The sequence below is a fragment of the Gorilla gorilla genome, chromosome 20 (genome assembly GCF_029281585.2).
Source record: "Gorilla gorilla gorilla isolate KB3781 chromosome 20, NHGRI_mGorGor1-v2.1_pri, whole genome shotgun sequence".
NCBI classification, from domain to species: domain Eukaryota; kingdom Metazoa; phylum Chordata; class Mammalia; order Primates; family Hominidae; genus Gorilla; species Gorilla gorilla.
The window spans coordinates 66,443,279-66,459,650 of record NC_073244.2 but is presented as its reverse complement, the minus strand read 5'-3'; the positions used below and the strand labels follow the sequence as shown (position 1 = coordinate 66,459,650).

Here is a 16,372-nt window from a genome sequence, read left to right as displayed (position 1 = left end):
AGGCCTGGGGACCCTTCTTGTTGACTCAATGTCCACTTAGTCCCAGGGATTCAGGGACATTTGTGAGTATCTGCTGCTGCCCCATCTGGCCCAAGTGAGGCCTCCCCTCCCCTCCATGTTGGGTCCCACTGCAGCCCCCTGATGTTCACCCCCAGGACACTCCTCAGGGGAATTACGGTGCGGTCATGATCACAGGGTGGGCCTTCCCTCTCTGCCTGGCCACACTGCACCACTGGGTGTGTTAAACGTGGCTCCTTCTCCAGGTGGGCTTGGGGGCGGTGGAGCAGGAGGGACATCCTCTCCATACAGCAGTGTCCCCAGACCCATCGTGCTGAGTCCCAGCCCCTGCATTGGGCAGGTTGGAGGATCCAGGAGAAAAGATGAGTCGCTGCCTCTGCTTTTCTGTCCTCTCCCTGGACCCATCCTCTTTCCACCAATCCCCACAAAAGAACAGTTGGGTGCTTTTGTTTAATTTCCCCTAAACCATGTCTGTCCTGCTTTTCACTGCGGCCTGGATGCCTGCACATCCTGGACTTCCTTACACTGGAGCAGGTACTGGGGCCTGCTCAGCCCTCCTGTGCTCTGCAAGGGGTAGAAAAATTCACACATCCTCCTCTGCTAGGGTCAAGCTGTCCACCCTTTGCTGAAGGCCTCATTTACCCACCTGTCCACCTCAGGGTCCAAGCCAAACAAACAAGAGGTGATGGGAGAAAACACTGCGCTAATAGTTGAAAAACAACCAGGGAGAAGAAAGACAGAGGTACAGAGATGCAGAGACACGCACACCACACGCACACACAGAGAGAGAGAGAGAGCAGGAAGAATGTGTCCCACATAAAGAACAGAGAGAATCAGTCATCATGTAACAGAGGAAAGCAAAAATAAAGAGCACAGGTCTAGGAAACAGATCCTGGAAGGAAATTAAACTTCAGCACAAATAGAAAATTAAAGCTCGGCCGGGCGCGGTGGCTCACGCCTGTAATCCCAGCACTTTGGGAGGCCGAGGCGGGCGGATCACGAGGTCAGGAGATTGAGAACACGTTGAAACCCCGTCTCTACTAAAAATACAAAAATTAGCCGGGCGTGGGGGCGGGCGCCTGTAGTCCCAGCTACTCGGGAGGCTGAGGCAGGAGAATGGCGTGAACCCGGGAGGCGGAGCTTGCAGTGAGCAGAGATCGCGCCACTGCACTCCAGCCTGGGTGACAGAGCGAGACTCCGTCTCAAAAAAAAAAAAAAAGAAAAAAGAAAAGAAAAGAAAAGAAAAGAAAATTAAAGCCCAGTACAAATTAAAAGTTGAGAGTATGGCAGGGCAGAAACCTCCCAGCGTGGTGAGCTGCAGCCTGTCCTGGAGTTCAGACAGCCCCTGCCCCTGAGACCTGGCTGACCTTGGAGAGGTTGCTCCATGTTTCAGTCGATAGTTTCTCCAAGAAAAGGGGGAAAAATAATAAGGCATGCTGAGGACAGTGTGTACAAGGACTTAATGTGTCAATATTTGCATAGAACTAAATTAGCAATTGCCCCATAGAAAGAGCTGGCTGAGCTCTTGTTGAAGTTTTAAAAATTATATATATCGGCCAGGCGCGGCGGCTCACGCCTGTAATCCCAGCACTCTGGGAGGCTGACGCGGGCGGATCACCTGAGGTCAGGAGTTCCAGACCAGCCTGGCCTGAATGGAACCCCGTCTCTACTAAAAATACAAAAATTAGCCCGACGTGGTGGCGCGTGCCTGTAGTCCCAGCTGCTCGGCAGGCTGAGGCAGGAGAATCGCTTGAACCCGGGAGGTGGAGGTTGCAGTGAGCCGAGATCCCAGGCATCTGGCGCATTACAGGCCGCCTGTCATCTCCTCCAACCTTCACCCTCCTCTGCACAGTGCACGCCACTACCCAATTCCCAGGTGGCTAAATGGGGTCACGCCACTACCCAATTCCCAGGTGGCTAAATGGGGTCCTGAGGGGCTCCCCCAAACCCAGGCTCCGAGCCAAGCGTCCCTCTTCCAGGAACAGCGCCCCTCCCCTCCCCCACTGCCGAGGCAGCATCTTCAATATCCTTCAAGAAAGGCAGACATTCTCTCTTGGAATGTCCTTCCCTCCTGCCTCCTCCACGGTCCAAGGTCCAGGACACCACCCGTTATTCTATACCATGACTTCCTGGGCTTGGTCTTCATAACATTTGCCACCATTTAAAATTACATATGTATTATATATGTGCAATATTACAGTTTTTATATTATTTATAGTTATATGTATCATGTATTATGTAAACGTATAATATATAACAAATATATATTGAATTATGTAATCTTGACATGTACATTATAATTTAATGTATATAATGTTAATTGTATATGATTTATACTTATAATATATGTTGCATATATTCACTATAATATATAATGTATAATGTATATTACATATAAACATAATTAAATATAAAATTTTTCAGTTATAATTATAATCTATAAATAATAGATAATATATATTTATGTTTGTACTTGTTTATTAATTATAACACCTGAAATTTATTGTACTATATGTTGTAAATATATCTTTCATATAATACAATTATAGTGATATGTGGTGATATGTTAACATATTTTTATTATATAATTATGTTCCTTATATATGTAATACATTACGTGAACATATTTAATATAATTGAAATGATAGGTCTGAAATTCTCCATTGCGAATCGTATCTTTTTATTTGTATATGTATATATAGGCATCTGTGCATTTCTATTGCTCATTCTAACTATTTCTCCCCATTGAAGTTCACAAGACGGGAGGCCATTTCTCCTCATTCATGGTGCATCAAATCCGGAGGCTTCAGTGCCTGGCACGGTCCCTGTGAGGACAAAATACTTCCTCAGTATTAATAGGAGCATCCCTCCTTTGGGGTTTTCTAATCAGCACTGATGTCAGCGCCGTGTGTACCTGAACTCAAGTCTGCCCTAAAGGATTCTACCAGGACAGCTCTTCTATTGCCTCTGTTTCACATCAGGAATTTGGGACACAGGAGGTTTGGGTGAGTCACCGTCAGGCATAGAGCCAGGGGGTGGCAGAACCACCGGGATTTGAACCATGAACCCAGCAATCTGGCTGCAGGAGGGTCTGTCCTCGTGATCTTTATATGTCACTGCATGAAGGTGAGAGAGGAGAGAGGGAAGGAGAAGAAGAGAGGGAGAGAAACAGAGGCAAGATATTCCCGCAGACAGAAGCCTAATAAAAACCAGACACTGGACTTGAACCAGGTCTGCGGGACTCAGGAGCATGTCCCGCTGTGCCCTGGCAGCCCAGGAGCCACTGAGGGGGTCCGGATGGAGCACGGCATCGCTCCTCCCACCTCCCCATGTGGCTTCAGCCCCTGGTCCCACCTGCCTGAGCTCACAGCCCGAGCCTCACAGGCAGGCACTGGGTCTAGGTCCAAGGACATACTCTGGTGATAGAAACCCAGGTGGGGAAGGGTCCGCAGATGGCTTATGACCCCGTGTCCTCCCCTGGGAGGTTCTGGTCACAGATCACATGGGGAGATGGACAACTTGAGACCCAGGGACTCGGGGCAGCTTCACTTCCATCACACAGAGTCCAGGGGCAGAGCCAGAGGCAGCTTCTCTCCCATCACAGAGTCCAGAGCAGAGCCAGGTGGAAGGGAAGCCTCATGGCTTCATCCTGGTCACCGTTCACAGCTACGTCCCCTCCCTGTGGAGCCCTCCTCCTCTTAAGGGACCTTACTCCACTGTTCAGGCCTCCCCCGGAGACCACAGAGCCAACAGGAGCAGCCCCGTCCCTCTCCGGGTGTCCCAGGTTGGAAGGTGAGTTCTAAGTCCCTCCATCAGGTGCAGAGCGGGGTGAATGGTGAGGTCACGCCCACAAGGGGGCAGCGTGGAGCTCGGGCGAGCCCGGAAGTCTGGGATGGGGCTGCCCGGGTGGGTGGCCCCTGCCCCTTCATAGCCTTGTGCCGTTAAGCAAGAAACTTTAATTTATGTTTTGCACATTAGAGAGGAGGAGGAGTTAGAGGATCAGACTAGTACCTCCCCCATTAAGTGGTGCTTGCATTAAGTGCTTTCCACAGTTCCTGGCATGGAACAAGGTTGCAATCACGGTACCATTGCTGCTATGGTCTCTGTGAGCATTAGCGACCTCCCAGAGCTTGGTGGGTGTCGGTGCCTTCCCGTGGCCTCCCTAGACCTTGACTCCAAGCCCAGGGCAGAGGGCTGGACCCGGAACAGCATCCCCAGCACAGATCCCCCTGTAATCCCCTCCAGCTGAGGACCCTGCTACTGACCAGCTGAGGAGCCGAGCTCTGTGTCGGGGGAGTCCGGGCCTCCAGAGGTTTCTGTAAACAGGGGCAGGAGAAGGATTTAGAACCCGTCCCAACCAACCTGCCCTCCTCCACCCTGAGCCCCCATCCAAAGGCCGCCTGGCCATCACGCAATTCCAGACAATGTCTCGAGACTCCTGAGAAAACGGGGCAGGGGACAGGAGGCTGGGGAGAGCCCCGCTGCTTGCCCCATTCTCCCTGGGGCTGGTCACTCCCTCTGCTCCTCCCACCACAAGCTCTTCTTGACCTCAGGGGACTGCTGAGGTCCTGGGGGGACATGAAGATGGGTTGGATCCTCTCCAGTGGACTTTGACTCCAGGACATCTCGGGCTGAGCACACACAGGGGTGCATGTGGTCACATACCAAAGGTTTTCCCAAAGCACTGTCCCGCCCTGGTCAGGGGCCATCCCTGGACCCTGTGTTCTGCCCAGTGGGAGATGAACCACACCAGGAGGAGCACATTGCCTGGGGTAGGTTCTGGCTCAGTGGAAAGGAATAACAAATGGGACCATCAATCCTGTGTGAAAAGACACTCATCCCCTTGTAGGGGGGTTACCCCCTAATCTCTGGGAACCCACTCCCCACCCAGCCAAGCAGAGCCAGCTCTGAGCCAACCCAATGCTGGGACTGAGTGTCCAGGCAATCTGTGGCATCCAGAGGAGACCAGGGCTCCAGGGACCTAAGCAGGTGTGAGGGCAGAGGGGAGGTGTGTGCAGAGGAAGAGGGGGAGGGGATGGCTTGGGGGTCAGGAGGAGGGCAAGGGTGGCCACAGAGAGAGGACAGCAGCCGGGACAGGGTCCAGGGACCTCGGGACAAGCTCGAGGGTCGAGCTGAGACTGGGGCAGGGCCCAGGTGATGTCCTCACCTTTCACCAGCAGCTCCAGGAAGTCACTGTGCTCAGACCATCCAGGGGGCTTATAATAGAGGCAGCGATAAAGCCCGGCATTTCCTTCACTTACTGAGTCAATGTGGAATCTGGCCTCTGACTCAGATGGACCAAGTCGAAACACATTATAACTATCTTTGTACTTGGCTCTATCCTCCCTCTCCAGGCGGAATGTTTGAACCCCAACCGGGCCCCGGCACATGAAAGTCACATGGCTTCCCGGGGGGATCACAGTGCCTGGCTCAGCCGAGATGGAGGGTCTGGGCAGGGCCCCTAGGAGGGAAGCAGAGAAGGATCTCAGCGTCCACTGTAGGAAGTCACCATGCCACACACATCATTTTAGCATCACAATTCAGGGATTTTAGCAATTTTATGGAGTTATGCAGCCATGACCACAGCCCAACCTTAGAACATTCCCACGCCTCCTGCACCTTCTACGTGCATGTGATTCTCATCACTGCAGAGTTTTTCCCAGTTGGCAGTGAGGACCCTGAGACTTGCTCGCAACTTGGGCCTTGCTCAGGGTCACGTGGGAAGTGTCGGAGCAGCCTGGGGCCCTTCATGCCTGCTGCAGAGCCCAGGGCCACTTTCCAGAGGGACAGAGGGTGGGAGGGAGGCACAGGATGGGGATGACAGGGTCATTCGTGAAGGACAAGGGACAGGGAAGCAAGGGCTCTGGAGATGGCTTGTGCTGGGGCCTGAAGGGCACTGGCCGGTCCCTGGGTGGGACTGAGTGTGGGACGGGGGTTGCCAGGCTCCTTTGAGGGTCTGGTGGGGTGAGGGTGAAGCCCCCAGCCCTGATCTGCTCACAGCAGATGCCCAGCCCGTGACAGGTCCCCATTGCTAATGCAGATCTCTGTGGAGACACCACCTCTGGGTTTTCCTCATAGTTTCTACTTTCTCCTCAGCTTAATTTGCATTTCCTTGTTATTAAGGCTCTTGAAAAACCCCATTTATCTCAACTGGGCTTGGGGTGGAGGAGGAAGGGCGGGTTTGAAGCCCTGAAACAGGAAAGTTGTGTCAAAATTAGCAAAATCCCTGAGCGGGGCAGAGAGCTGGCAGGGCTTCAATTCACTCATCGCATCTTCATTCATTCTTTATTATTGACAAATTAAAACTGCATGTATTTAAGGTGTACATGATGTTTTGATACAGGTATACACTGTGGAATCGCTGAGTCAAGCTAATTAATATAACCTTACTTTGCGTAGTTAATTGTTGTGGTGAGAACATTTAAAATCTGCCCTCTTAGCGATTTTCAAGCATATGATACATTATGATTAACTCTAGTCATTATGTTACACAATCCTGAACTTACTCTCCCTGTCTAGACGAAATTTTCTATCCTTTGACCAGCATCTCCCCAAACCCACCCATTTGTTCATTTTCCTTTCTTTTAACCATATCTCAGTTACTTATCAATCTGTTTAAAGACGCTTTTCATGAGCTGCTAATTCCGCAAATGTGAGAAACACACACAGGATGCCTGCCCTTTGGAGGTGGACTTCCAGAAGGGAGGACAGATATTGATCAAAGAATTGTCCAAATCTGCAGCTGTGAACTGCAGTAAGTTTCCTGTGGGTAAGTGTGCAGGGATCTAGGGGACAGGTGGGCAGTGGAGCTGACCTCCTCTGCAAAGTCAGGGGACGCTCTATCTGAGCTGAGAGCTGAGGGAGGAGTAGAAACTACCTGAGCTGAGCAGACAGGCGACACCAGGGCACTCAAAGTGGGAAAATCAGCCAGTGAATGTTCCTCAAAGGAAACAAGGTTTTAGTTAGAGAGGAGAAATCAATTCAAGAATCATCATGTACAACACGGTGACTACAGTTAATAACAATGTATTACATTATTGGACATTGCTAATCCAGGTGATTCTAAGCGCTCTCACCACAAAAAATGATTCACACAGGAGGAATGCCTACGTTGCCTAGCTCGATGTAGCCATTCCTCGCTGTGTGCAGAGTCCACAATGTCATATTGGACATGACAAATACATGCAATTTTCATCAGTCAATTTTAAACTGAATTAATTAACTTTTAAAAATCAGACCAGGCACGGTGTCTCACACCTGTAATCCCAGTACTTTGGGAGGCCGAGGTGGGCGGCTCACCTGAGGTCAGGAGTTCGAGACCAGCCTGATCAACATGGTGAATTCCCGTCTCTACTAAAAATACAAAAACATTAGCCAGGCATGGTGGCAGGCACCTGTAATCCTAGCTACCTGGGAGGTTGAGGCAGGGAGAATTGCTTCAGCCAGGGAGGCAGAGGTTGCAGTAAGCCAAGACCGAGCCATTGCACTCCAGCCTGGGCAACAAGAATGAAACACCATCTCAAAAAAAAAAAAAAAAAAAAATCAGCATGTGAGAAGAACCACCATGTTGAGCGGCATATGGAGTGTTTGAGAAAGCGAAAGAACCTGGAGGAATGTAGAGATGAGTGAGCCCCAAGTCACAGGGACAGGATGTGGCTGGGAAAATGGGCATGTCCAGAACAAAGAGAGGTGCCTGGATCTGATTCTATCTGAAGATAAACAGGGGAAGGGCTCTAAGAAAAAAAATTCATCTTACGATGAGATATTAAATGAAAAATTTTGAATACAATTTAAAAACTGTGGAAAGTACAATGGTCATGGTTGTGCTTTTGCAAATCGCCAGTCCCTGGGGTCAGGAAGGGAGCAGGCAGCAGTGGCATGAACAGGCTGAGGCCGGCCTCGGGGAGCCACGGAGGGGAGAGGGGCTGTCACCTGGGGGTGATGCAGGAGAAGTCGATGAAGAGAGAGGGAAAGATGAGAAAAATTTAGAGTGAAATCACCAGGACTGGGTGACGTGGTGCATCCAGGAGGATGGAGAAGAGGATGAGTGTTCAGAGTCTGCCCTTTGTGACCGTCATGTTCCCCGCCAAGAAGCTGTCGAGTGAAGTGTGGGCTCATCTGGGGAAAAGTGCCAGGTTCAGCCTTGGTCGTGTTGGGTTTGAATTCTCATTATGGAAATCGGTGTGTGGAGGTGACACCTGCACTCCCAGGGTGACCGCAGCACTACTCACAGCTGCCAAGACCTGGAAATAACCTGAGTTATATAACCACCATCAAATGAATGGATGAGGAGAATGTGCTGTGTATATGCAATGGAATATTATTCAGCCCTAAAAAAGGAAGGACATTCTGTCATTCGCAACAGCATGGATGAACCAGAGGACATTAGGCTAAGTGAAATAAGCCGGGCACAGAAAGACAAATACCGCATGTGGAATCTAAAAAAGTTCATCTCGGCCGGGTGCAGTGGCTCATACCCGTAATCCCAGCACTTTGTGTGGCCAAGGTGGGTGGATCACCTGAGGTCAGGAGTTCAAGACCAGCCTGGCCAACATGGTGAAACCCCGTCTCTACTAAAAACACAAAAATTAGCTGGGCGTGGTGGCATGCACCTGTAATCCCAGCTACTCGGGAGGCTGAGGCAGGAGAATCGCTTGAGCTCGAGAAGGAGTTTGCAGTGAACCGAGATTGTGCCATTGCACTCCAGCCTGGGTGACAGAGTGAGACTCCATCCCAAAACAAACAAACAAACAAAAAAGGTCATCTCACAGAGTTAGAGATTAGAATGATGCTATTAAAGTCTGGAAATGGGGGGCTTGGGAGAGACACTGATCAAATGGTACAAAGTTTCGGTTAAACAGGAGGAGTAAGTTTTTGAGATCTATTGCATAGCAGGCTGACTATAGTTAATAATAACTTATTACATATTTCAAAATTGCTAAAAGTAGGTTTTAAATGTTCTCATCACAATAAGTATGTGATGTGATTGATATGTTATTTAGCCTTATTTAATCTTTCCACAATGTTTACATACGTTGTAACATCACGTTGTACCCCACAAGCATATACAATTATTTGTCGATTAAAAATAAGATTTTTGGCTGGGTGTAGTGGCTCATGCCTGTAATCCCAGCACTGTGGGAGGCTGAGGCAGGTGGGTCATAAAGTCAGGAGTTCGAGACCAGCCTGGCCAATATGGTGAAACCCTGTCTCTTCTAAAAATACAAAAAAAAAAAAAAAAAAATTAGCCTGGGGTGGTGGTGGGCGCCTGTAATCCCAGCTACTCAGGAGGCCGAGGCAGGAGAATCGCTTGAAACTGGGAGGCAGAGGTTGCAGTGAGCCGAGATTATGCCACTGCATTCTAGCCTGGGTGATGGAGTGAGACTCCATCTCAAAAATAAAAATAAAATAAAATATAAGATTTTTGAAAATAAGAAAAGCAAAATATGACAGGTGGGGAATGAAGGAGAGAAAGGGGTGAGGGTTATGCATTTTACATTTGGAATAGTTTGCAATCTAGGATATATTTAAAGGGATCCCTCCAGGCCCTCTAAGAATCCACATCACTCCCACCCAGCACTGCCCTTGGGGTGACAGAGGGGACTGGGAAGACAGGACGAAGTCATGACTTACCCTCCTGCGTGTGGATGGTCTGGGCCAGGCAGAGCACTGGAAGAGAAGCCCCAGTGAGAAAAATGCCCACTGCCCAGTGGGCATTCAGCTGGGGGGCATTCAGCATTTCATAATGACCAAGCCAACCCTCCTCGACATCACTATCTCCATGTAATCCTTCTTGCTGCAAAATGGTTTCAAGATAAATCCCAAAGTCTCCTCTTCCAGAAAGGCTCCTGCTCCCCCAGCCCTTCTTTTTGTTGTTGTTGTTGGAGACGGAGTTTTGTTCTTGTTGCCCACGCTAGAGTGCAGTGGCGCGATCTTGGCTCACTGCAACCTCCACCTCCCGGGTTCAAGCAATTCTCCTGCCTCAGCCTCCCGAGTAGCTGGGATTACAGGTGCCCGCCACCATGCACGGCTAATTTTTGTATTAGTAGAGATGGAGTTTCACCACGTTGGCCAGGCTGGTCTCGAACTCCTGACCTCAGGTGATCCACCTGCCTCAGCCTCCCAAAGTGCTAGGATTACAGGTGTGAGCACCGCGACTGGCCCTCCAGCCCTTCTTAAAGCTGACCTCATCCCCACACCCGGGCCCCTGTTTTTAGGACAAGGTTGTCTCTGATCAGACTTAGGGCCCGGGGAGAGCAGTATGGCAGTCTTGTGGGGAGGAGGACGCTTTCCTCCCCAGAATCTTCTGGACTAGAGTCAGGCTTGAGCAGGGAACTTTCCAGACCTCCCGACCCCCTTTCCAGTCCTTCCCGCTCCCGCCAGGACTCACCTAGGCCCAGGAGAGCAGTGAGGTGTGGAGACATGGCTCCAGTCCCAGAACTCTGCAGCAGACACAAGCAGACAGGATGTGCTGGCCGGGGGCCTCCTGCCTACGGGGTTTCCACAGCAACTGCCTCACACTAGAGGGAGAGCTTTCTGTTCTGTTCTTCCCACCCTTCCCACTAGTGAGATGAGAGGGAGGGCCTTGGTTTCTGAAAAATGTCGCTTACCCGCATGATCAGACGACCTTAAACTAGTTACCCGATGTGTCAGCCTCTTTCTAAATCTGTGGGACAAGGCAGAATAAAGGTCGTGCAACCAACTGACTTGGACGTCATCCCAACTCCACAAGTTAACGACCACCGCTCTTGGGCAAGATGTTACAAAACTAGAAGTCGACATGTCTTCGTATTTAAAATGAGAGTCATAGAAATCCTTCCTCAAGTTTTTAATATTGTGATCTCTGCTAAAATCCCAACAAGGTGTATGATGCGTTAAAAAAGATCCTACAGTGCGCCGGGCGGGGTGGCTCACGCGTGTGATCCCAGCACTTTGGGAGGCTGAAAAATTGTGCACTCACTATAGAGAACAGTGGGGAGGTTCCTCAAAAAACTAAACATAGAGCTACCATATGGTCCAGCAATCCCACTTCTGGGTCTATATTTAAAAGAAACAAATTCAGTATGCAAAGAGCCGTCTGAACTCCCCTGATCACTGCAGCACTATTCACAATAGCTAAGACGTGAAAATCATCTAAGTGTCCACTGACAGAAGAATGGATATAGAAAATGTGGTGCACACACAGGGGAATACTATTCAGCCTTAAACAAGGAAGAAAATTCTGCCATGGGCGACAACACAGACGAAACCTGAGGACATCACGCCAAGCGATGCAGATGCAGAGACCAAGTACTGCATGATGTCACTTACAGGAGATCTGCAAAGTCGCCAGAGTCACAACATTACAGCAGGGAATGGTGGTTACGGGGGCTGGGAGGAGGGGGAAATGGGGAGTTATTAACAAACAGGCCCTAGAGATCTGCTGCACCACATACGACCCACCGTCAGCAATAATGTCTTGTTCACTTGAAATTTGTTAAGAGGACAGAGCTCACGTTAAGTGTTCTAACGATACATAATAATAAATATTATATATAAATAATTATTACATCTAATCATAATATAATTAATATAATATTATTAGTTAAAATTGTTTATCTATTTTATACAGTCATTACATATATAATTGTTTATATATAATACAGCAAATACTATATATATACAAGTTTATATATAATTATTTATATATAAACTATTATAATTATATATATACAATTAACAATTGGTGTGTGTGTGTGTGTGTGTGTGTGTGTGTGTGTGTGTGTGGAGATGGAGTCTCGCTCTGTTGCCCAGGCTGGAGTGCAGGGGTGCGATCTTGGCTCACTGCAACCTCTGCCTCCCAGGCTCAAGCAAGTCTCTTGCCTCAGCCTGCTGAGTAGCCGGGACTACAAGCACCCGCCACCACGCCTGGCTAATTTTTGTATTTTAGTAGAGACGGGGTTTCACCATGTTGGCCAGGCTGGTCTTGAACTCCTGACCTCATGTGATCTGCCCGTCTCAGCCTCCCAAAGTGCTGGGATTACAGGTGTGAGCCACCAAGCCCGGCCCCATTAACAATTTTGTTATTCTATATATTATGTATAATACACACACGTAGACACACACACACACACACACACATACTCTCTACTAGCATAAGTTCTCTTCCCCTCCTCCCACAGTGTCATTTGGCTCCAGGTGGGAGTGAGGTGGTCCAACAGCACATGCAAAATCCTGAAGGGGTTGAATGGTCAGGAGACGGTGCTTAGAACCTGGCATTGAGGTCTGGGGCCAGATGGGCGCTCAGCCAGGTGTGGAATGAGGAGCAGGACCAGGACCAGCAGTGCATTTCGGCATCACGGAGCTGAGGGGGACAGAGCCCACCCTATCACGGATTCTCATCTCCGCTGCTTCTGAGGACACTGGAGAGCTTGTCTCCAGGTGTAACTGTCGCAGGCATTGATGAGGGTCTACACCGCAGCCGTTGCTCACTTCTTCCTTACTAACCAAAAACCAGTTCTGTTTGAGTGTCTGTGCCCCAACCCCAGGGAGCAAGTGGGAGGGAAATGGAGTTTAGATTAAGGCGATTTTAGCAATCCCATTTTCAGGGTTTGATTCAGAGCAGGGCGTGTGACCAGATATGACCAATAATACTTAAAGCAGAACACAGCAATGTTCCTGGGAATCATATTTATCTCTTAATAACAGAGGGTTTCAAAAAAGAAAAAAATAATAATAAAAAACCACCCTAGGCGACAGAGTGAGACTCTGTCTCAAAAATAAAAAGGAAGTTTTTTTGCATCAGAATAGTCCAAACATTTCAAAAACATTGAAACATTCCATCATAATCACTGCATTGCAGACTAGTCCTCCTCCCAAGACGTGGTGGCTGTAATGATCTCAAGCTGGGATCTCATGGACGGACAGGGGAACTCAAGCTAAACCCTGGCCCTCAAAGAGTTCTGCACAATGCAGTCTCAGGTATGTTCTTCCAATCTAATCCAACCTTCTGTGAATATGTTAGACTAAGTCCATAAGACAGCAATCCATCTAAAAAATAACAATAAACCAACTAAAACTGCTTAATACAATATATTAAAGACTTTTTTAGGCCAGGCGCAGTGGCTCATGCCTGTAATCCCAGCACTTTGGGAGGCTGAGGTGGGCGGATCACGAGGTCAGGAGATCGAGACCATCCTGGCTAACACGGTGAAACCCCGTCCCTACTAAAAATACAAAAAAAATTAGCCGGGCCTGGTGGCAGGCATCTGTAGTCCCAGCTACTCAGGAGGCTGAGGCGAGAGAATGGTGGGAACCCGGGAGGCGGAGGTTGCAGTGAGCCGAGATCGTGCCACTGCACTCCAGCCTGAGAGACAGAGCCAGACTCCGTCTCAAAAAATATATATTTTTTTAAATTTTTTTTAATGCCTAAGAGATATAAAAACTAAGTGAAGGCTATGCAGTCAAAAGTTAAAGAAAGACGGAGTCCCCAGACTCAAGCTGAATACTGAACCTGGTGCTCAGCTTGATGATGATGAATTAACTGAGCTTTATTTTCATGGTTTTGTAAATCATGAGGACAAGGATAAAGTGCAGGGGTACAGATTCCAAAAGCTTCCACCTCATCATAAGAATGATTTCAAATCACTCACCAACTTCTCATGGTTGCAAGGGCTACTACATTTGTTTTGAAACTTAGCATTGAACACGAGGCCAAAACACAGCGGCTCCTGAGAATGACCTTCCTGCTTCTGACTCTTCTTTTACTGGCATAATGGTTTCTATGTATTAGATTCTCCCTCCTGCCTCTTTTCACTTTAGGTCTTCATTAGCGATTTTTAATCAGCTTTATCAAGGAATCCTTGGCAGACAAACTGCCTTCATTGAATCTGTGCAATTCAGTGAATTCTGACAGTTGTGAAACCACCAACATATCCAAGATTTTCCTCACTACTCAGAAGATTCCTCCTGCTGACAGAATCAACATCAAAGGTCACAGAACACATGCGCAGTTATTCTGGGTTTTTCCATAAAAGGGGTGATACAGAGCTGTCGTCGTTCCATATTCTCAGAGGGCCCCTCCACCTTTGCATTCCTCTAAGACTTCGATCCCATCTGGAGAAGGTCTATGTCCAAGGCATGCTACAGATTCAGCACAGCACAGCTTACTCATTCAAAAACGTTACTTGGACGACAGTTACTTGGACCACAGTGGCTCATGCCTGTAATCCCAGCACTTTGGGAGGCCAAGGTGGGCGGATCACGAGGTCAGGAGTTCAAGACCAGCCTGGCCAACATGGTGAAACCCCCATCTACTAAAAATACAAAAATTAGCCGGGCGTGGTGGCAGGCACCTATAATCTCAGCTACTCAGGAGGCTGAGGCAGGAGAATGGCTTGAACCCGGGAGACGGAGCTTGCAGTGAGCCGAGATCATGCCACTGCACTCCAGCCTGGACAACAGAGCGAGACTCCATCTTAAAAAAAAAAAAAAGATAAAAGAAAAAAAAAGTTACTTGGTGTGGGATGCACAGGTATAGAGTAATGATTCTCACACTAGACTCAGATACATACACAATATTTGCAACTTAAACACCAATTAAATGTCAAGTGGAAAGACAACATCTACATAAATAAAATGACATAAGACGCAACGTGAAATGTCATTAAAAGAAGAGTTTGCATTAGAATAGTTCAAATATTTCAAAACTATTCCAGCACGTCACTGCGTTGCTGACCTATCTTCCTCCTGAGATGTGGTCGCCGTAATGATCTCAAGCTTGGACCTCGTGGACAGACTGGGGAACTCAAGCTAAACCCGGGTCCTCACAGTTCTGCACGTTGCAATCCTGTGTCGTTCCATCCAATCTAATCCAATCTCAAGGACCCCAGTTCCTGAGCAACCCTGGCTTGGCTCGGCCAAAGGGAAGCGTCTACAGAATCTGAGTCTAGAATGCCCAGAGGTCTGTACTTCTTGCTCTTTTCAGGAGATTCAGCTGCAAAGCCCTCCCCAAGTCATCCACATTGGCTCACGTTTCTGTGCCCCACCCTGCCTGCCTGGGAGGACCCTTCTTGTTCAGCCAAAAAAGCAACCTGAGGGTGGGGTGGTAGCAGGGACTCACCCATTTCTCTTTCCATCTTCTGGCCCAGATGCAACCCTGGAAGGACGACATCAAGACGATGATCATCTTCACAGGATTCCCGACCTGTGCCTGGCTTTGTCCTGAATATTAGCCTTGGCCTGGGCTCTGATGGTGGATGAACTTGGCTTTCCACGGGCTGCCACCTCCAGCCTGCGCTGTGGAGAGGCCAGGTCCTCGGAACAGTATTTTAACCTTGTCCTCCCTTCCCCTCCAGGGTTTACCGAGACATAGCAGGTGTCATAGATGTGAAAAAGCTTCTGCTATACCAGGGTCAGGAACGGAGCAAAACTGAAAAACGCACAGGATGTGGTCTGCCAGGTGCCAGCATCACAGCTCAAATCCTTAACAAGCTCCAACCTCAGGCACGGAAATAAACAGCTTCTCCCTGCCCTGTATACATCTCTGATTTTACCCAGGATGGGGCTGAGGAAGCAACACAAATTCCCGAATTTTCCTTTTTTTTTTTTTTTCGCATGAGAGCCAAGGCAATATTAGACAAGCCTTACTCCCTAATTAGTGCCTGACAAGAACCATATCTCTGTCCCAATCATTCTATTCAAAGTAGGCACAATTTGCTTTCACCAAATGTAAAACTCATGTCAAAGCCATGCTGTGAGTATTTACACCAGAGAAATCGGCAAATGCTACACGTCAGGGTTGTTTTTTGTTTTTCTTTTTGCTTTTTTTTTTCAGAGAGCTGATTGTCAAGCCTTTACCAGCACACTGCTGGTAAATTTCCAAAGGCCAATTTAAGGAAAAAAAATTTTTTACAGAACATGTAAAAAAAAAATCAACGTGAAGTCAACATGCTCCAGGGAAATCCGAGGCTTGATGAAGCATGACTATCTCTGTAGTGTATACTCCATCCTGTTTCCCCCTCCTACCTCAGCTACTGTAACCAGCATCTGAAGTCTTACGTTCAAATTTCCCTTGCACGGCCGGGCGCGGTGGCTCACGCCTGTAATCCCAGCACTTTGGGAGGCCAAAGTGGGCGGATCACGAGGTCAGGAGATCAAGACCACCCTGGCTAACATAGTGAAACCCCATCTCTACTAAAAATACAGAAAATTAGCCGGGCATGGTGGCAGGCGCCTGTAGTCACAGCTACTCGGGAGGCTGAGGCAGAAGAATGGCATGAACCCGGGAGGCGGAGGTTGCAGTGAGCGGAGATCGCGCCATTGCACTCCAGTCTGGGCGACAGAGCAAGACTCCATCTCAAAAAAAAAAAAAAAA

The 16,372-nt window shown here is 48.5% G+C and overlaps 1 protein-coding gene across 1 annotated transcript; it reads right to left on the bottom strand.

The window, feature by feature from the left end:
- Window positions 1–2,681: 2,681 nt before the first annotated feature.
- LAIR2 (leukocyte associated immunoglobulin like receptor 2) lies at window positions 2,682–10,530 on the bottom strand. Its single transcript, XM_004061423.5, has 5 exons — window positions 10,409–10,530; window positions 9,652–9,687; window positions 5,186–5,479; window positions 4,284–4,334; window positions 2,682–2,843 (listed from the first exon to the last, which is right to left on the bottom strand). Exons 1-5 carry the CDS (start codon window positions 10,440–10,442, stop codon window positions 2,800–2,802), a joined length of 459 nt encoding a protein of 152 aa, XP_004061471.3. The 5' UTR covers window positions 10,443–10,530; the 3' UTR covers window positions 2,682–2,799.
- Between the last annotated feature and the right edge of the window lie 5,842 nt (window positions 10,531–16,372).

Coding starts and splice junctions, on each gene's coding strand:
- LAIR2 (XM_004061423.5), bottom strand. CDS start 10,442: ATGTCTCCACACCTCACTGCTCTCCTGGGCCTAG. Junction 5,480..9,651: donor GACCATCCACACGCAGGAGG/GTAAGTCATGAC, acceptor CTTCCCTCCTAG/GGGCCCTGCCCAGACCCTCC. Junction 4,335..5,185: donor CCTGGAGCTGCTGGTGAAAG/GTGAGGACATCA, acceptor CCCTGTTTACAG/AAACCTCTGGAGGCCCGGAC.